Consider the following 20,587-nt stretch of genomic DNA (forward strand, 5'->3'; position numbering starts at 1 on the left):
TCACAGTCTCAGGACCTGGTCTGGAGGAAGCTTGGTCAGCACGAGACACCCATGCTTGTACCGGCTTTTCCCCAGCAAGGCAGTGCAGACACCCAGGGTCAGCAGGTATCTGCATGGGGCTGGAGCCCATGGAGCCTCTGGAAGCTTGGCAGGAACCTCGGGTAGCTGCTGCAGCTGGGTTCTGCAGACACAAAATGAGAGCAAACACATTCTGAACGAACAATTTAATTAACAATGAAGAGGGTGAAGTCCTAAGAGCTCCTTCAGCAGAGTGCAAGGGGACACAGCCTGGTCTCCATGCTTAGCACATCCAGACTCACATCCTTAGTCCATCAGGAGGAAGCAGGGAGGGGGGCAGCAGTCCCCAAGAGGCGTCCCCTGCAGTGAGGAGGCCACCATACTTAGGCACGGTAGGTTACTGTTCATTCTGGAGTGGACACCATGGGGGCTCATTGCTTCTTCAAAACTCCCGCAGACATGAAGCTGCCCCATGGCGCGGCCAACCAGAGAGGTCAGGCTCGGGGAGGCCCCAGCCCATCAGAGTCACCATAATTCAGGGTACTCCGGTGGAAGTCATGGAGGGAAGCTATCTTCAGGCCTGAACTTTGGGCCTGGATGGCCTGCGTGGGTCCTGGAGCCAGGGGCTTGGAGGAATGCAGAGGAGCACAGAGGCCCTCCTGGCTGCCCGTCTCCAGCAGTGGGCCATCTGCACCTGTCACTGGCGCTTGTAGATTGGGAAGACTCCACCACTGGAGTAACCTTCCCTTGTGCCACACGCTCCATGGAGTCTTGGTGATGCTGGGCCCACGTGGAGCCACCTGAGCTTGTACTTGTGTGTCTCGGTTGAGGCATTCAAAGATGTCTTCCTCGGAAGAGTTTTCTTCCTCCTCTGTATCTTCTACCCAATCAACATAGATGGTGGGTGGTTCAGAAAAGCTGCTCTCGGTGAGGGAATCTGAAGACTCAGGGGGCTGCCATGGTGGTCCCTGGTCCTGAGCTGTGTCCCTACCCTGCAGGGCTTTAGAGGCAGTCTTTTCAGGGTTGTGGATCTGCCCATGGTTCCTGCTGCAGGCCTCACCCGGCTTTGCTGAAAGGAAAACACAGCAAGTTTGCTTCTCCATGGGTACTATGTGGCCTGCAGAGTGCAAGGTACACACCTAATCCTTTGGGTCTCCAACACACAAGTGACATGAGGACAGCATCCAGGTTGCTGACCCCAAGGGAAGGCTGTGTGTAGCCTGGACCAGGGCAGTGTCAGGAACACCTCTGGCTTCCCTGGATGGTCCCAAGAGATGCACAGGACCTGAGGGTCCTGCCTCTCAGCCTCATCTTTGGGGATACTTGGTACCACTCAGGACTCATGGTGGCCCTGTCACCTAACTCCTCGGTTTCCCTGTGTTGCATCATGGGAGGAATGGCTGACCTATGAGCATTCGGGTCCCCCTTAAATGGCTAGGATGGATCTGAACCCTCCAGTGTTGGTAGGAAGAGCTGCGCGTGTGGGGCAAAGATGCAGTCCCAGGCAGGGCCCTTGGGGACAAGAGATGCTGTCCTCCACAGTGCGGGCTCAGAGCCCTGGGCCTCTGCCCTTGAGCCTCTGCCACCTGAGGACACAACATGAACTCATGTTGAGGGAGATTTGGCCTTCACCATCTGTGCTATGCAAGGGCACAAGGAAGGTACCCATTGGGCAGCCTGACCAGTTCCAGCACAAGCCTGCCCCTCCAATCTCCAGAACTGGGACAAGCCCATCTCTATTCTGCATGCCTGACCCAGGATCTCCAGTCATCTCTGGCAGCAACCACGGGCAAGCACAGGGACTCTCTGCATCACATACACAGGTGGGTGGTGCTGTGCCCTTAGAGGCCTTGGCGTCAGGCAGGGTCACCCCACACACACTCAACTACGCTCTGGGTTCTGCGCAGGAACCTGCAGTCCCAAGCCTACAGGTGGAGTCAGGGAAACTGGGCCTTCCAGGTAGGGCGGCAACTTTGTGGGATGGGAGAGCCATCACCCCTGCACCCTCTCCAAATGACCGTATTGGAAGCTGCCTGAGGCCCAGCCTGGCCTTGTGATCAGAACATTGTCAAGCAGAGCTGAGGAACACGGGAAGACAAGGGGTGTGAGGAGAAGAGGAGAAGGTAGAAATCCCACAGCTGGGCCCTCCCACTGCTAACACCCCCCTGCCAAGAGAAGCGGACCAGAGCCCTAGCAGAGCTTACTTTCAGAAGGCAGGAGGAGGCACTGTCGCTTGGCCAGGTCACGCTTGGAGGCTTGTAGCTTCTTGATGACAACATCATTGTCCTGGTTCCAGGCTTGCTTCAGGGTAACCTGCAGGAACTCCCGGATTTGGTTCTGGGGCATCTTCAGCAGGCGCCCTAGGTATGAGTGTGGATGTCAGGCTGGGAGGGACCACAGAGATGGCCCAGCAGCCATGGCTGCTCCAATCCTTGTCCCTTCATTAACAGCTGCTGGCTGCTGCCATGGGTACCCCATGGGTGGCAAGTCAAGCATGGAAGGGACTTGTCTGGGACCACACTTCCAGGGAACAACCCCTGCCCATGCATCCCTGTGCACTGTACTGGACTGATCGGGGTAGCCCAGGAGGCTTCTCAGTGCCCTCCCCGGTGACCTAGGGCTCATCAAACCTCCTCATCCTCAGCTCTACTATCTGTGCATCAGCATGGGACCCTTGCTTCCCTTCACTGGCACCCTGGCCTCTCTAGGCCCTGAGAACTTACTTTGGTTCAGTTTCAAGGCCACAGAGGCCACAGTGGTGAGTATGTGTGTCCCTTCTAATATAACAATGTCCCAAATCCTCAGGGCCAGCGGGAACGGCACCTAGGAAGAGAAGGTGTGAGAGAACTGTTCCCATCCAGGCCTGAGCAGGACACCTGGGGGCTGTAGGGTGGGCAGTGCACCTGCCCCGCCACAGGTGCAGACCCCAGGGAGCTGTCTCACATGAAGCCATAGGTCCCTATGTGGGGACTCCTGTCGCTGGCTGCTGTGGGCATGTCTGTCAGCCACATCTGTGGCCCCAGGTCTAGAGAGAGGAGGGGCGAGGTCTGGCAGGAGCAGACAGCACCAGGGGGACCAAGGTGATGCTCTGTGTGTTGGAGGACATGGGAAGGCACATGCCACAGTGACCTGTGTGTGACATCAGTGTGCTGTGAGTCGACTCAGCAGTGAGGTCATAGCAGCCCAGGTCCACCCTGAGGCCCAACCCAGCAGTGAAAACCCAGCAATCAAGCTCCACCCTGTACGGTCTGCTCAGGCCTTAGGCATCTCTTGTCTCCTCCTGCAGACTTGAGGCTTGGTCAGTCTTCTCTGGCAGTGTGCCCAAGGGACCTGTCCCTCCCTGTTGGCCTGACACTCAACCTCAGCTTGGGGGCAGGGTCTCTCTGTATGCAGAGCAGGGTCCCTCCTTCATCTGCTGGGCTGGGGCACTTCAGCCCTGCTGTGGACACAGCGGGTGTATATTGTGTGTGGGGGGGGGAAACCAGCCCTGCTGTGGGACACAGTGTGTGTGTGGGGGGGGCGGTGGGCAGAAGGTTCCCTGGGCAAGGGTCCACCAGGGGGCACTTACTTCATCCAGGAAACCTTGGGTAAACCAGTGGGCAATGGTGTCACTGAGCCACACTCCCTGCTTCTCCTGAGAAAAAGGCAGAGGGAGCTAAGGACTGGGAGCAGGGTGGACCTCCCATGATGACCCCCTTAGCAAAGCCTCTGAGCGCTGGCATCCCAGTAGCAGGTGCATGCGTATTTCACAGCCGTACAGTCTCCTGGGGAGCACCCCCTTACATCTTTGCAAACGTCGGTCACCATGTTCTGGAGAGCAAACCTAACACCCACACTGCTGCAGAGCTGGGTAACCCAGGAAAGCCTTTGGAAGAATAGGGCTTCCCAGAATCAGTAAGGACTGGTGACTGTATGGGTCCCCATCTGTGTGATGAGAACCCCAGGGCAGCAAGGAGGCTCACTCACCAGGTGTTTTTCGAGAGTTGGGAGTGTACGATGCATGATGTGTCCCAAGTGCTCCTGGAGTGTCTTCAGCATTGGTGATCCTGGCTTGTAGAGACCTGAGTAGGGTCAGCCCCAGCCTTGGGATCAGAGCCCCCTTCCAGGAAGCTGGCAGAGCCACAGGCAGGGCCAAAGGAGACTCTCAGAGGACAAGTGGGTTGGACAGATGGCCAGTGAGAGAAACCTCAGAATGTGGGTGCTTGCAGGACTGCGTGGGATGCAATCCAGGCTGCCCCAAGTAACTGTGAGAAATGCTACACACCGACTGGGTGTGTCGTGACATGGTCATACACACGATGGAGGAAGGATTGGTGCACTGGGGATGCTGCCTCCAGGAGTTCCTTAGTGTGCTCAGTGGGTGGGAGGCACAGAAGCCAGTGGGGACATCAGGCACTTGGACACAGACAGGACCCATTGACCTGGAGGCCAGAGCAAAGCTACATGGTCTTGGGTGACAGGGAGGACAGAATGTGTAGGGGAGGCCTCTGCTGGCCCAGACTTCTAAGGAACCCTCCAAAGAGAGACTGCCCTCCACACCCAGGAGCCAGAGAGGGACACAGACCCAGTCACATGGCTCTATGACTGTGAGTAGACTGGTCTGCACAGGGCCCACCCGTCCCATCCACCTACCAGACATCAAGTATTTCTCATTCTCTGCCGGGGTCCGTGTGATGGATGTAGAAAAACAGGAAGGTGTGAGAAACATTGCTTCCCTTGCAGGCAAGGCCGCGAAGGAACTCCCCGTCGAGCAGGGCTCCGGCGGGACGTTGTTTTGATCACCTGAATGCAGCCTGCTTTCCATTGCCGGACTTCCCCACTGAGTTTTCAGTAATCTGCCTAGGCACTGTCTGCCCCTGCGGAGTTAACAGTTGATGTATGGTATCTGTGCGAGCTTGGAAGTTGATGTTACTGATATTCGCCTTTAGCATAAAGGTTTTTATCTACTGCTGCTACAGCTGCCACCATTGCTATGTTAATCAAAGGTGTCCCATCCCCAGGTGGCGGGGACTTGTTCACAGCCTTTCCTCTCCCATTGACGATATGCTAATCAAGGGTGCTAACTTCCCAGGTATAGGGGAAACCCATTCTTTCTCTCTCTCTTTGATCTTTTGGGTCCTGCCTCCGGACACATTCCTCCCTTAGCTGATTCAAGAGGTATGTGTTACTGGTTGAGCTTTCCTTAGGTGAGACAAACGGCAGAATTATCTTTAGCAACACCCATTTGATCATGACGTAAAAAGTCTGAGCCAGAGTTTGACTGACTGTATAAATAAAGTGGACGGCTTTATTGCATAGTCCACTATCTTCAAGGAATTCTGGTGGTCCGTCTCTTTCTCTCTTTACGCCTCATCCACGCACCCTTCCCGAGCTCCGAACCTCGGCTGGAGCTGGACTCCGGCAAGTGGCGCCAACGTGAGTGACTCGACGAAGGTAGGTCTTTTCTTTCTCTTTGCGGCGTGGACAGGACTTCACCCAGGGCACTGCAGACCCCCTGACAGAAGGTCAGGTTAGAAGGGGTAAATAGTCAGAACTTATATTGAGAAGTCGTGTACCCTCTGTGCTGTAAAAATGGGCCAGAGTGATTCTAGTGAAAGAAGTTTATATGCTGATATTATTAAACATACCTTACATAGGAAGAGCATTAAAGTTAGCAGAAAGCAACTATTAGAATTTTTACAATTTGTGCAAAAAGTTAGCCCGTGGTTTATTGAGCAGGGCACTTTAGACTTACACACATGGGATCAGGTAGGGAATGATATGAAAAGGTGGTATCGGAGTAATGGAAGAGTGGGCATGCCATCCTTTGCATATGCCATCTGGAATGTTTTAAGGCAGGCATTAGATGTGGGACTCGAGCCTTATCCCGCACCTTCAGCTCAGCGGAGAGAACATACTCCCCTTATTGATCCTGAGAAGGGAGGCTTAGGCCTTAGTTATGGCTCAATAGAAAGTGTCTGTCCTGAAGATAATGTAAAATATTGTAAAACTGACCAGGAAGGTTTAACAGATGAGGAAGATTTTTTTAAACCAGAAATACTTGAACCAGGAGTTAGAGATTGTAAAAAGGGGCAAATGGCTGAATTACACGATAAAACGTCTCCTGCTGTTAATCACAAGCCTTCAAGGAATTCGGCTAAGCATTCCAAGCCGTTTCCAGATAGACTAGATATAGCAAAGATTGGTTTTAAAGGAGCAATGCAGCAAGCTCATAAGGAAGGCGATTTTTTCTGTTTTCCTGTGATTTACGAATGGGATGAACCTGAATGGGAACCGTTGCCTTATAAGCTTATTAAAGAACTAAAGCATGCTGTCTCAGACTACGGGCCAAACTCCCCGTACACTATGGCAATGGTGGAGAGCTTGGGAGCAAAGTGGATGACTCCATATGATTGGTTTCAGACTGCCAAGGCTTGCCTCACAGGAGGAGACTTCCTTGTGTGGAAAATGGAGTATGAGGAATTAGCTAAGGCAGAAGTAAAGTCTCAGGGATCTGTGAGGTGTGGCAAACCTTCTTTTACCTTAGACATGCTTTTAGGACAGGGCACTCATCTTGGCGTTCCAGAACAACTTACTCTGCCGAAGGAGACTCTACAGCTTATCTCCTCCCTGGCATTGGGAGCATGGAAACGCCTGCCACCTCCAGATCAAAAGTCTTCAGGTTTTATAAATGTTAAACAGAAAGCTGAGGAGCCTTTTGAAGATTTTGTAGCTCGACTCACAGAAGCGGTGAGCCGGACAGTAATTAACAGTACAGCTACAGATCTTATAGTTAAACAGTTAGCTTTTGAAAATGCTACTCCAATTTGCCAAACCTTAATTCAGCCAGTGAGAAGGAAAGGAAAGTTGTCAGACTATGTTCGAGCTTGTGCCGAGGTAACTCCATCTTACGTTCAAGGGTTAACTATTGCTGCAGCTCTTCAAGGTCAAACTGCGATTCAGATTTTAAAGAACATAAGAGGCAATCAAAGACGTAAAAAAAGAAACAATTGCTATTCTTGTGGTGGAGTAGGGCATTTTAGCCACAGTTGTCCTGCCAGAAACTCATCTCAAAATTTCAAACAGGAAGAAACTTATAGGGACATTGCTAGCCCCAATTTAAATATTCCTCGCACTGTCTGTCCACGGTGTGAGAAGGGATTTCATTGGCAGAAGGCTTGTCAGTCTAAATTCCACAAGAATGGAACAGTTCTATTGCCTCGCAGTCAATCTAAATTGAGTAATCAGTCTGTACAGGATCAGAAGCAGGGAAACGGGAGGGCCCAGTCCTGGGCCCCCCAAGTAATAGGGTCATGTATGGATATTGTCTCTGAAAGGTACAAAACTAAAATGTTGAGTGCTACCTTAAGCAATGGGTTAAAGCAAAATAGATTTAAATGTCATAATTGTGGCAAATTGGGACATACGTGGAAGGATTGTAAAAAATCAAAGGCCCAGAAGTCTGGTGAACAAGTTGTGGGTTATCTAACCTGTGGTAGCAGGGGGTGTTTCAGGCATCCTGCTCACCTTGCAGGGTTTCAAGCCAGTGGTATTCAAAAGCAAATGAATGCTAAGAGTTTTAATTGTGGGAAACCCAGCCACCTTCCAAAGCGATGCCGAACAGCATCTCTTTTAGCTCAAAAATGTGGCACCTATACTGCTAAGGATCATTGGGCAAAAGTATGTAAATGTAAATCTAAAATTGATCCTGATGGCCAGCGCCTATGGTCAGGAAACTCCTGGCGGGGCCAGTCTTGGGCCTTGAACAATCAGAGGTTTAAAAGACAGCATTATCTTACCCAAGCTGTGCCTGTAGAAGAGTAACAGACTTAAAACCTGATATTGACTGGATATGCTAATTAAAAATTGGTATCTTCCTTGGCAATTATTTACTACCTACTGTTCATATCCCAACTGGATGCTTGTGGCAACAAGGTCATTAGAGTGGCTCCATCTCTTTTCATGTATAAATATGATTACTTATTGTGCTTTGAGCTCCACCTTAATTACAAAGAGATGTCATAAGAATAAGGAGCTTTTTTGGCTAAGATGTAAATAATTATTCCTTATAGCTCTAAACAGCTTACTTTTTTTAATATCCAAGGTTGAGATAAGACAAATAGCACTCTTAACCCTTGTAGATTCAATTTCAAACCAGTTAGCTGAAAATCCTCTCTTACATTTTGTTAAAAGTCATTTGGTTATATTTCAAAAGAATCGTTTCTTAACTCCTTTGTTTTTAACCTTTTTTGTTTCCTTAACCTGCTTCTTTAGTCTTTACAGATGGTCATATAACAACAGCTTCTTTAATCATAGATTTTGAAAACGTCCTTACAGGCCAATGGGAAGGACATGGTTTCCTCGTAACTTTTGGAGGAGGGAATGCTTTCTTTTTCCACAGAGCGTGGACTTGCTGACTAGGGCTCTAGATCTTATCCAATTTACATTTCCACCCCCCTGCCGTTTTGCAGCAGCAAGCATCCTCTACAGAAGTTCTTCCTGCCCAGCAACTTCAGGGTTAAATTCTCTTCTCCCCAGCAGGTACGCTCACTCCTGACCCCCTCCTGCTTCTCTTTGTCCCACAAGTGCAGTTTCTTCAGGACACTTTACCTTTTTTTTCCTTTGTGAAGCCTCCTACCTCCAACCTTTTTTAACCAAGAGAAGAGTGATAGGAGATAAACTAAACTGGGTCCCCAGAAGAACACCTAGCCTCTTGTACTTTATATGCAATGTTTTTTTCATAATTAACATCTCTTTTAACTATTAAATTTTTATATTGAATTTTTGAATTTTATGAATATAACTCTTAAAGTATTGTTTAAGGCATTGCTCTAAAAATGTAGTAACATTTACACCAAACCTAAATTAGCATAAAAGTAACATCTAATCCACTGTTGAATTTTTCCAGGTATGGGATGTACCCATGTGCTTATATCTGCTAGTTTTTAATTTAGATCTATAGTCTTTAAAATACTGTTTGCAGCATTTCCTACAATATTCATCATTGATACATGGAATTAAAATCTGATCCTCTGTCATAACAACAAAGTTTTATAACCAAATATTATAACATCTTCTTAATTGTTTTTATATAATTAATGATCAAAATTTTCTAGTTAGCTCCAGTGAACTCCAGATCTGACCTTGCTGAAGCGTCTCAGAATATGATAAGATTCTATATTGAAGTAATCTTTGTGTTTTCTGCCTTTCAATATGCTCACATTGCTTAAGATTGATAAAAGTTATGTACTTATTTTATAGGTATTTAAAGAGATCACTTAATGCCAATAATTACGTCTAATCTATATTGCGTTATATAAAGATTCTGTTTCAACTAGATGTTATAGATCTTGACATCCTTGATATGCATTTTAAAAATTCAAAAATTTTATTTAATAGATGCAACTGAGTAAGCATTTGGATTGTATTAAAGATACTGCCAGATGCCAAGTGGGGCAAAATTTTGTCATATCAATATACTACTATAAAACAATTTTTTTTTACAGAAGTTAATTCAAATTTCTGTGTTTCCAAGAGTTCCAGGACAGGTAATGCTTAACAACAAAAAAGCCAGAAAAGGATAAATGTTTACGGTTTTATAAATATGTCTAGGCTGTTGACTGCTTATCTCTTAGGCTAATTTATATTGCTCAGATAACTAAAATCAGGGTCTTCAGTAATGACCAATTTTTTCCTCTCAGGGGTTTCAGTTCAGACTGAATTATCATTGTTGACTTTCACTTAGTAATTTTCTAATGGGTAATGCTATCACCAAGCTTGGTTTATAAAGGCGCCTTAGTTAATCCTAAATTTATCTGACATGATCTCTTGTGCACTTTGTAACATCTTGGAGGCCTCAGTCAGAGGGTAGTAGCCATCCTGAGTTCTAGAGCCTGACTCAGTAGTCTGGGGAGGCCACCGTGATGATTAACACGGCCCCACTGCCAGTCCTGGCTTCCTGGCTCGCAGGATTTGCACTGACCTCTGCCTATATACAGGTACCTCATCATCCAAATTTGCTTGTCTTGAGTACTCATCTGGGACTTGAGAGGACTGGATGCAACACAACTTCTTGAGTCAGGATATGAGAAGTCATGGCTTATTAGCTATTTAAAATTGAGTGAGTGTGGTGGCCACATATGTCTGTCTTGCTGTACGTCTTTTTGTTAAAATTGTTTGAAATTTTACTCTTATACTCCTCTATAGTTTAAAAAAAAAAAAAAAAAAAAGAGGGAGAATGTATATGTGTGCGTGTGTTTGTTTTATTGTTTGTCTTCAATGTTCCTTGAGATCAGATGAGAAATGGGTACATGATAGATCTTAGTTTTATGCCATTTTTTCCCAGCTAGTTATTACAGAACAATTTTTAATTGCTATTATACATTACTGCATTTGCTAGTTGGGAAATATTATACTTTTAACTAACTCTTAAAGGTTTTGTAACAAAAATTATTTAAAGAACAGATATACTTGTCTGATATATGTTTCCTAGCCATCTTGGTAAAATCTTTACTATAATCCATTTTCTATTCTATATTTGTAAACCATCTGAATAACCATGCAAACTTATTTTACTACAAACAACAGGGTAATTCTAACCAATTTATAATTTTAAATGTCTAAAGCTCTTAGATCATTATTGAAGCTACTTTATTGTGCTAAGCTAATATTGTTTTTTGGCTCACTTAATTTAAATCTCAGACTATCATTGAAAATGTTTTTTAGTCAGCCATACCTTTGCTTAAGTTCACTTATGGCCAGGTTTCTCATGTTATACTCTCATTGCCTTTTTCAATGTGTTACTTGGGTATATGCCTTTATTTTAAATTTATAGCAAACATTGGACCTTTGGGCAAATATTTTCTAAGGCTGTTTTTTGATGGTTTTCACCTGATATTGTTACTGAGAGTGATCTATATAATTATTTTTAATTATTTTAACTTTTCCTTCACTTCTCTTATACTTCCTCTCCAAAAACTCCAAAGGGCCTCTCAGAATATACAGTTAGATCTCCAGAGTTTATATAGGTGTGGCTAATTTATGGACCTAAAATCCCAAGGATTGCCTCTACAGCCCACTTTCCCAGAGGCCCAGAGGAAGAATAGCAAGCTAGGTACCAGGGTGCTATCTCTCCTTCTTGCCTCCCTGTGGCCATAACAATGGAAAGAGTTTCTCTAGCCTCCATGCTACGCTTGCTGGGATCAACAGACACTTCCACCCGGAACTGTTTTAAAGGCTGAGTCTGAAGATCAACACCTGCCATGAGGACACATCATGCGTACATCTGCTGACTACCTTCTACCATGGAAGACATCTCTGCACAGAACTCAAGCCACTTCCAAAAGGACTGTTGATAAGTGACATTTCTCCCTTACAGATGGAGCCTTAAGCTCCTTCCAGCTTTCCTGAAGATGGTTCTGTATACACTGTAATTTGTACTAGTGCATTGTTACCAACTGTCTTGTTACTTGATGCCTGGTACTTTTGGTGTCTTGAGAAGGTCCGCATATGTAATGTTAGCTGTAAATTTGCCTGAACTATGGTATGATGCTGCTACTGTTTATGCTTTGGAATTGTTTTCAACAACTTTGTCCATGCTTTGTGGGTTATCTTTTGGTTTCACTGCATTTGTTACCCTTATTGGACCTCTTACAGTTGGTGCAATAGTTCATAGGAAAGTATTGATAAAGATTTAGAGGCTAAGATTAATGCATTAGAAGAGGCAGTGATTTATATTGGCAATGAAATTCAACACTTAAAACCAGATTTGGTACCACTTGCCATAGTACTTATAAGTGGATCTGTGTCACTCCTCTTCCTTATAATGCCTCGCATATCACTTGGAGTGATGTTAAAACTCATCTCCAAGGTGTTTGGAATGACACATCTACCAGCCTTAGCATTCAGGAATTACATGTCCAGATTTCTGCCATCTCTCACTCTCACCTTCAGGCTCTCTCTGCAGGAGGCGTAACTAACCAATTCTTAAAATCTCTTTCATCCTTTATTTCTGACAAGACCTTTCACTTGCTCTCTATAATTTAGGTATCGCACTAATTATTCTTTTTGTATTATTTTTTGGCCCAGTCATCTTCAGATGTTTGAGCTCCATGATTCAAGCTACTCGCACAGAACTCCGCACCTCCAACTTAATATAAAAGAAAGGGGGAGATGCCGGGGTCCGTGTGATGGATGTAGAAAAACAGGAAGGTGTGAGAAACATTGCTTCCCTTGCAGGCAAGGCCGCGAAGGAACTCCCCGTCGAGCAGGGCTCCGGCGGGACGTTGTTTTGATCACCTGAATGCAGCCTGCTTTCCATTGCCGGACTTCCCCACTGAGTTTTCAGTAATCTGCCTAGGCACTGTCTGCCCCTGCGGAGTTAACAGTTGATGTATGGTATCTGTGCGAGCTTGGAAGTTGATGTTACTGATATTCGCCTTTAGCATAAAGGTTTTTATCTACTGCTGCTACAGCTGCCACCATTGCTATGTTAATCAAAGGTGTCCCATCCCCAGGTGGCGGGGACTTGTTCACAGCCTTTCCTCTCCCATTGACGATATGCTAATCAAGGGTGCTAACTTCCCAGGTATAGGGGAAACCCATTCTTTCTCTCTCTCTTTGATCTTTTGGGTCCTGCCTCCGGACACATTCCTCCCTTAGCTGATTCAAGAGGTATGTGTTACTGGTTGAGCTTTCCTTAGGTGAGACAAACGGCAGAATTATCTTTAGCAACACCCATTTGATCATGACGTAAAAAGTCTGAGCCAGAGTTTGACTGACTGTATAAATAAAGTGGACGGCTTTATTGCATAGTCCACTATCTTCAAGGAATTCTGGTGGTCCGTCTCTTTCTCTCTTTACGCCTCATCCACGCACCCTTCCCGAGCTCCGAACCTCGGCTGGAGCTGGACTCCGGCAATTCTCCATGAGCTGGACCAAAGCCCAAAATGCATCTTCCTCACTCAACCACATAAGCAACAGTGCCGCTATGTGGCTCAGGCCCTGGCCATAGCCCACCTCCTGCAAGAGTCCAGAACACTGTGTCAGCATGAACTCAGGTGGGCTGGATGGCCTCCCTGGGCGGGTTGGTAACCTGCTAAAGTGAGTAGGAAGATGGATGGAGCCCCTCCCTGTCTTGCTCCTGGCTGTCGGGGCTTTAAGAATTGGAATGATACTCTGCCGGCTCTACCTTCAGACCAGAGATGGTCTCACCAAGAAACCATTGAACTTACCAGGACAATAAGATGCTGGACTTTATGCTTGGTAAATACCTCCAATGAAAGAATGTCAACTGAATTTGAACTATGGAAATGCAACAAGGTGGAGCAATCCACCGTGGGGGGAGGGTTTTGGGAAGGGCGGGGGAATCCCAGTGCATAAAAAAATGTATCACATAATGCAATGTAATTAGTTTTAAAAAAAGGAAATGCAATAAAAATATACGTTAAAAAAAAAAAAGAATTGGAGCGTGTGCCAAATTTCCACGTTTCTGGAGAAAGTCCTGCAGGGCCTCAGCTCAGGCTGTGCCAGAGGGAGACTAGAGGCAAGGACATGCGTGTACCCCAAGATTTCAGCGTAGTGCAATCTGTGCAAATGTAGACCGCACCCTCAAGGCAGCCCCTGGAACTCTGCTCTATCTCTGGGTGTCCTGATGGGTACCATTTCAGACAGGAGGAAGAGGCACCAGGGTCTCTGTCCAAAACAGAGAACAGACAAGGTATGGATGCCTGGCTACCACTCCTACAGGCACCAGGCAGGGTGCCCAGAGGTGAGGCAGACCTTGCAGGAGTCTCTCGAGGATTCCAGCAGCTATTCTGAGTGGGACTGCAGGGTCATGGAACTGCACGGAGTGACATCCAGCTCCATAGCACCCGCCATGTGTCTGGTGGTGACCACGGTCTCAAGAACACCCAGACTCGACTGTGACAAGCATAGCAAAGTGGCACAGCTTGCCCATCCTTGTGGAACACTGGTACTCCGAGGAGCATCCCCTACACTGTCTGCTCCTGGGGTACAGATTGCAGTTCACAAGGAAGGCACTACTTCTCCATCCAGAACTCAAGGTGGGGTCCAGGGCACATGAACATGGCCCCTGCACCTGCTCTCTCAGGCATGGATGGGAGAGCTCCCAACAAACCAAACTTGGCTGTCTGTGACAAGGCACTGCCTGGATGGATAACCTGAGAACAGGGCCCAGGAAGGATATTCCAAAATACTCACGGGGTTGTACATGGCATAGGCTACCAGCACATCAAATAAGGCCCGTTGCCTGGAAGAGAGAAGAAGAGGCGCTGCTTCCTTGACTGAAGCTCTCAGTGTGGTCCTGTCCACCAGATCCCGCCAGCCCCATGGACAGTCACTACAGTCCACTGCCCTCCCACAGGAGCAGGGTTGTGCTCATGGCACTGGAATGTTCTGCACTGAGTGAGGGCTGCCCAGCAGGACTCACACACATCTAAGGAGTGCAGTGTGTGCAATCTTAGCATCCTTCCGGTGGCTTTCCAATTTACACAGCTGAGCATCTCTGTTGAGGTGCAGTTGGAGGGGTTTCCATGCCAGAGAGTCAGCACCCACAAGCCAATGTGGCCATGTAAGAAGCAGCTCCTGGACCCAGCACTTGCCCATGGAATCCTCTGGCATCTCTCACCCTCCACCAGCCTGGGCCACCCTTGCCTTGTCCTTGCCTCACAGCATGGGCAGACAGGCATTGAGTGTTGGCCTCCTCCCTTTGCAGAACACACCTGAGATCCCTGCAGGTCAGCCCAGGGTCATGGCCCTCCTGCCTCTCCCTGAATGACCATCACACAGGTTCCCTCCATATTTAGTGACTGTGAACACAAGAGTGGACCCTAGCAGGAGATGTTTCTTTGCAGTGAGTTTCTCAGTGTTGGGGAAGTGTGCATGTGTGTGTGGTATGTTCACGTGGGCATTGAGTGTGGATCTCTGTAAGCATCTGCCTGGCAGTGCTGTCAAGTGCCAGGACCTCTGCACCTTCCTCCTACCAATGACCCAGCCCTGTGCCTGTGTCCCATGCCCACAGCAGCTGGTGTCCTCACAGGCTTCCTTTCAGAGCAGCAAGTGCAGGCACCCATGTTGGTTCAGGCACTGAGTATGTGTACCTTTGGGGATGAGATGAAATGCCTGTGCTTTCATGCAGTGTCCCTCCTGAACCTCTGTCCCCGGGGTGCTGGGAGGCTGTGCACTGCTCTTGTTAACAACTGAGCTGAAGGGTTCTTTGTAGATTCTGGAAGTCACACCATGATGAGATGTGAGTGCAACAGACTCTCTTTCCTTGAATTTCTTTTCCTTTCATTCTCTCCCTGGTGTCTTTGGAGATTGTATATAGTATAAATAAGACCTGTGGGTCTATTTTTTTTCCCATCATAGCCCCTGTGCTTTAGGACTGCACCCAGTCTCCCCCAGTCCCCTTGTTCCTCCCCAGGCCCTGGGCCCCTGCAGTCCAGAGGTCTCACTTCATTCCATATCTTTCTCGGAATATCAGGTGATTTCTGAATGTCCAGTGCACTGCAGTGTCGATCTCATGGACTTGATCACAGTGCAGCCGGGCCTGCTCCTTCAGCACCTGCAGAAGGGACCACTATGGTCAGCATCGGGCCGGAAGTGCTGTCAGATCCCTCTGTCAAGCCCCCTTCCTGCCCCCAGCATTGGGCCCAAGTTCTTCCCCACTGGTGTCCCAGCCACACCCTCATCAGCCTCAATGCTGCCCCGCACAGGAGAGCCTATCCCCAACCAGACAGAGAAAGCTGCTTTGACTTGACAGTGTGCAATGAATTTCTCCAAGAGCTTCTCTTGGGCAGCTAACAACACAACTTGGTGTTGATGGTATGGGGGGTAGGGATGGCAACTCCAGTGCACCTTGTTACCTGATGGCAGCCCAAGAAGGTGACAGTTGGTAGTGGTCACCAACCCTCTCAAGTTCTGGTTCCCACATTTCCCAGAAGTTGCTGAGAGAGAAGTGTGACAGGTAGACCAGCCACTACAGGTGTGGGCATTTCTGGCTGATGCAAAGCCAGGAGAAGGTAGGCCCAGGTGAGGGCAGGCCAGGTAACACAGAGTCTGTTGAAAGTCAGGGTCTTGTACTACAGTCTCCTCTCCCTCATGGGCCCAGCCATGCAGTGCCTGCCCTGTGACAAGCTGCCCAGGTGTGCCCAATGGCAAGAAGGGCAGAGCTGTGGGCAAAAGCTGATGGCCAGGCCTGGCTGGGTCTGAGAAACAGTGGAGTGTCCGTGTATCAGGACCCAGGGAGACGAAGGCAGATGAGGAGGTGGCCCTGGACTTGTATGCAGGTCCCCTAACCAGGGGCACCCAGGCTCTTGCTAAGACCTGAGCAGGGCAGGTGCTTGCTGGCTGAGGGCACAATCATACCTCGAATGTGCCCGGGTTCTGTGCCTTCTTGATGTCCACAGACAGCATTAGCTTCCATACTTTGCCCCGCACCTCGCTGGGGATTCCCTTGAAGCATCTTTGCTGGAACTGTAGGAGAGGAAGCTCAGGTGTGGGGCCATGGACATTTGGGGAGGGAATGCAGAGGGAGGTTTCAGGAGGGGAAGCCATGGGCTTTGTGCAGCGTCAGCAGAGGGAGGGTCTGCCTGACAACCCACGATGAAAGGAGGGTTGGAGCTGAAGGCACAAGGTGGGATGCAATGCCTGCTCCCTGGAGAACATGAGGAAGCAGCTGAGATCTGTATCTGAGGATTTCCACAGGGGTGACCCTGGCTTGTTTCCTAGGATAGCCCCTTGCATATGTGTACATGGGTTTAAATGAACCCTGTTCTTTAGGGCAGGAGTGAGTGTCTGAAGGGCAAGCACCCAGCCCAGCAAAGGGCACTGCTCATGCCTGTCCTGCTTGCTCAATGTGATCCCCACAGTACCTTCTTACTGCCGTAATACTTGCTATAATTATTCAACATTTTGACCCACTTTCGGAGTCTCCGGGACTCTGTCCGTCTTTGCTGGAAAAGAATAGGGGAGGGGATGAGCCCAGTGGCCAGTGTCTGAGAGCGGCCCTCAGGAGCAGCTCAGTGCCCTGCGCAGACTTCCAGAAGGAGCCCCCTGATGCCACAGAGCTTGTGGTTTACATGACCACAGGTACCTTCAAGCAGGGCAGGTGCATGATCTTGAGGCTCCTACTGCCCATTTCCTGCACCCACATGCTCCCCAGCTAAGGACTGGCTCTCACCTTAGTCCCCAGGGCACTGTCCCGGGGCTGTGGCTTCTCCCTGGAAAGGAAGAGTTGGGAAGCAGAGCGGTGAAGCCAGGTTCCAGACTGGGCACTTCTACCTCCAAAGATGTCAGAGGAGAACCAGCAGCATCATCTCTGTACAGGATACTGAGAAGGGAAGAGGGGAGGTGCCATTCTGCTGGCAGGTGTCAGACAGGCCTTGGTGACCATGAGCACAGGACTCCAGGGCCAGGATCGTCTGTGGGATCCAGCATTGCATCAGGCCTACACTGTGGGGTGCCGCAGACCCCTATGCAGTGAGGCTGCTGTCCTGAGCAGGCACCGGCTGCCCAGGGACGAGGGAGCTGTGTGCCCACATCAGCCATCCCCAGAAGGCACCTGGAGTGGGCCAAGCATGGGTGGCCTGCTAAGATCTGCTCAGTTATCAGGGTGTCCCCTGACTCAGGGCACCTGGGACCACCTTTACTCTCCCAAGAACCACCTCCTCCTCCTACTATCCTTTGCACATTCTGCCTGAGGTGACTTCTTCCAACTCAGATTGCTCCTTTGGCCAAGAACTTAGCCATATCACCCACTCAGGGTTTGCAATTGCCCGGGTTCTGAAGCTCCTGGAGTCAGAATCTCCTGCCTAACCTAGTCCTAGGATTGGCAGCTAAGTCATACTCAGAAATGCCTGGGATCCACTCCTCCTGCTCACTCGCACCCATCTCAGGACCTCTCTACTGTCACGCACAGCTGGGGAGTCAGCCTCAGAGCCCGACTCCTGAACCCCAGCCCTGCTCACCTCCTATATAGACAAAGGCCAGGACTCTCAGCTGTACACCCTTCTATCCAGGTCTCTGTTTTGGAGGCCCCAGGCAGTTCATAGTCCTGAGACCATGCCCCTGCTGCCCCTCAGGCCTGACTCAGCAGGAACTTAGCCTTGTCCCTGCATCCCAGGCACCTGCTAGACAACTGCTGTCCTGCCAGGCTGCTGCCTGACCCAGTGCACACAGCTCTTCAACGCTGATGGCCAGGCCACATACCCTGGAAGCCATGCCAGACCTTCAGCTTGTTCCGTCTTCAACTGAAACAAGTCTCCGAGGACAGTGTCCAGCACCTGTCCCATGGCCAGCTTTGTCTCTCTCTGTATCCTGAGTCATTCACTGGGTCATTCTGTTACGGCCAAATCCTGACCAAGGACTACACTGGGATGGCAGCATGGGTCAAGGTCAGGATCTGGGGACGGGCATGCTGCCTCATAGTGTTTTATTTTCCCACTTTGTTAAGATTTATTTATTGGAAAGAGACAGTTACAGAAGAGAGGGAGATCTTCAATTCACTGGTTCAGTCTCCAGATGGCCGTAACAGGGGTTGGACCAGGGCAAATCCAAGAGCCAGAAACTCCATCTGGGTCTCCCACCTGGGCCTGTAGCACTCAGATCATCTTCCACTGTTTTTTCAGGCCATCAACAGGGAGTTGAATTGCAAGTGAAACAGCCAGAACACAAATTCATGCCCATTGGGGATACCAGTAATAAAACTGCGCCACCGTGCCGGCTACAGGGGTTTCTTACACCCATCCATGCTCAGAGATGAGGAGTGTGAGCAACTCACCGCAAGAAGCCAAACCTGTCTGAGATGAACTCATCATTGTCTTTGTTCTCATCACCAATATCAACAAAGAGCCTTTTGCGGGGTCCCTGAAGCCAAGAGAGGATCCTGGTCAGAAGCCTGGGGTGCTCAGAGTCCAGGACAGCTGAGCAGCCCCTCCCTCTTTTGTGTCCCCAGGGATGCCAGGGCTTGACATCACAGGCATGGGCAATGAAGGGAGTGACCCACCTCCTCCCAAGCACCTGCCCTGTACCTGTTCATACAGGGAGAATATCTGAGCTCTCTCCTTGGCCATCAACTGGGCTCTCTCCTGGGCCATCAGGGTCCTCAGGGCGGTCCCGTTGAATCTGGAACACACACACACACACGGCACAGTGCAGGTGAGCTGACAGGAACTGATGCTCCACAAGGTCTCTCCCTGTGATCAGAGAGAGGGGCAGCCTGAGAGCAAGATGGACAGGCACCTACCTGGTGGTCAGGTCCCAGAGCATGGGGCAGAAGGATGGTGGTACAAAGACAGCCCCTGTGTGGCCTCTCCTAGCAGGGCATTGGAACCAGGAGTCTCTCTGCCCCACTCAAGCCTCCCATGTACATCTCTGGGGCTCTCAGAGACCGGCCTACTGCCAACACCCCATCAATGCCCCAGACCAGATAAGAGCAGAGTAGAATAGCTGGTTCAGCACAGACACACAGAGACACGTTCACACCCGCTGTGCAGATGCAGCAGAGCACAGTGTAGGAGTGAGGCAGCTGTGCACACACCCTGCCCACAGGGGCACCCTTCAGGGCTCAGTGGCTCACCCATGGACAATAGGTTTGGGAGGCCAGGGCCACCCACCTGGAAGTGACTGTCCCCATGTCACAGCTCACGTAGAGAGCAAGCCTCACTCACCTCCATTGAGAATCCATTCGTCTTCCAAATGGGTCTCCTACTCTCACTTCGCACAGCTACACAGTTCACTAGTCACCAGACTACTGGCCACTGGCCACCTCTGCTCGCATGATAAACCTCTCAGTGACTGTGACATCACACAATGCTGCCAGCCACTCCCAAGTGGTGTCTCAGGTGGCAGGAGGGCCAGGGTCCTAAGCCCCACCTTCATCCACAGCCACTACCATACCCACATAACTTCATGTCACCATTCAAATCAGCAATGTCCTAGCATCTCTAAGTCAATACAACTGCCTGTCTATACTCTCCTAAGTTTTCTTCCAACTTCAGTTTCTTCCTTGTAGACGTTTTTTGTTTCTTTCATTTCATTTGATATGATAACCCTCCTTCCAAACTGTCAAGTAATATTGATCTGTGAAGTCACCTCAGTATATTTTGAGCTTTGTAGTTGCTTCAGATGAGACAAATACCTTCACCCTGGTCTACCTGTTATTTAAAATGTTCCATCAACACGTCAGCCATGACTCTCAGCTTCCAAGGAAGAAAAATAGATAAAATGACACACACTAGACACGATAGCCAGTAGTAATTTAACAGCTGCTATGATAACACTATGTGAATAAATGACATAAAGGGTAAGGCAGAGTTTATTTAAAACTAGGACAAGTCTTGTGGGAGGTTTCTGACTTGAACTGGAACTTGAGTTTTGGTTGAGATGAGAGCAGACCTGTAGGTATATTGGGGTCATATTTGTTTTCAATTTCTGCTGGGAAACAACTTTGTAAGTCAAATATGTCTAGGGATTGGCAAAAATGTCTCCCACATTGATGGGTTGAATGGGATGCAAAAATAGGACTGATGTGTAGGTTAATATCTGAGGGTGATTTTCATCAGCAGTCGGA

At 48.9% G+C, this 20,587-nt stretch overlaps 2 protein-coding genes across 2 annotated transcripts; both read right to left on the minus strand.

The window, feature by feature from the left end:
• Positions 1–244: 244 nt before the first annotated feature.
• On the minus strand, positions 245–4,286 carry LOC118759863 (ubiquitin carboxyl-terminal hydrolase 6-like). Its single transcript, XM_058656732.1, has 5 exons — positions 3,985–4,286; positions 3,587–3,652; positions 2,742–2,841; positions 2,223–2,378; positions 245–1,087 (listed from the first exon to the last, which is right to left on the minus strand). The coding sequence occupies exons 1-5, from the start codon at positions 4,054–4,056 to the stop codon at positions 513–515; spliced, it is 969 nt and encodes a 322-aa protein (XP_058512715.1). The 5' UTR covers positions 4,057–4,286; the 3' UTR covers positions 245–512.
• A 7,782-nt stretch (positions 4,287–12,068) lies between these two features.
• Positions 12,069–19,764, minus strand: LOC131478315 (TBC1 domain family member 26-like). The gene is made up of 10 exons (XM_058657018.1): positions 19,686–19,764; positions 19,047–19,140; positions 18,797–18,882; positions 17,198–17,237; positions 16,890–16,970; positions 16,384–16,491; positions 15,471–15,580; positions 14,218–14,266; positions 12,915–13,017; positions 12,069–12,145 (listed from the first exon to the last, which is right to left on the minus strand). The coding sequence occupies exons 1-10, from the start codon at positions 19,700–19,702 to the stop codon at positions 12,069–12,071; spliced, it is 765 nt and encodes a 254-aa protein (XP_058513001.1). The 5' UTR covers positions 19,703–19,764.
• Positions 19,765–20,587: the final 823 nt, after the last annotated feature.

The sequence above is a fragment of the Ochotona princeps genome, chromosome 29 (assembly GCF_030435755.1).
Source record: "Ochotona princeps isolate mOchPri1 chromosome 29, mOchPri1.hap1, whole genome shotgun sequence".
NCBI lineage: Eukaryota > Metazoa > Chordata > Mammalia > Lagomorpha > Ochotonidae > Ochotona > Ochotona princeps.

What these genes read in the sequence shown, in the direction of transcription:
- LOC118759863 (XM_058656732.1), bottom strand. Translation starts at nt 4,056, where the DNA reads ATGCTGAAGACACTCCAGGAGCACTTGGGACACATCATGCATCGTACA. An exon ending in CAACTCTCGAAAAACACCTG is followed by an intron (nt 3,653 to 3,984) that starts GTGAGTGAGCCT and finishes CCTTTTTCTCAG; the next exon opens with GAGAAGCAGGGAGTGTGGCT. An exon ending in CCCAAGGTTTCCTGGATGAA is followed by an intron (nt 2,842 to 3,586) that starts GTAAGTGCCCCC and finishes TTCTCTTCCTAG; the next exon opens with GTGCCGTTCCCGCTGGCCCT.
- LOC131478315 (XM_058657018.1), bottom strand. An exon ending in CCTATGCCATGTACAACCCC is followed by an intron (nt 13,018 to 14,217) that starts GTGAGTATTTTG and finishes GGACTCTTGCAG; the next exon opens with GAGGTGGGCTATGGCCAGGG. An exon ending in GGTCCAGCTCATGGAGAATT is followed by an intron (nt 12,146 to 12,914) that starts GCCGGAGTCCAG and finishes TTTTATATTAAG; the next exon opens with TTGGAGGTGCGGAGTTCTGT.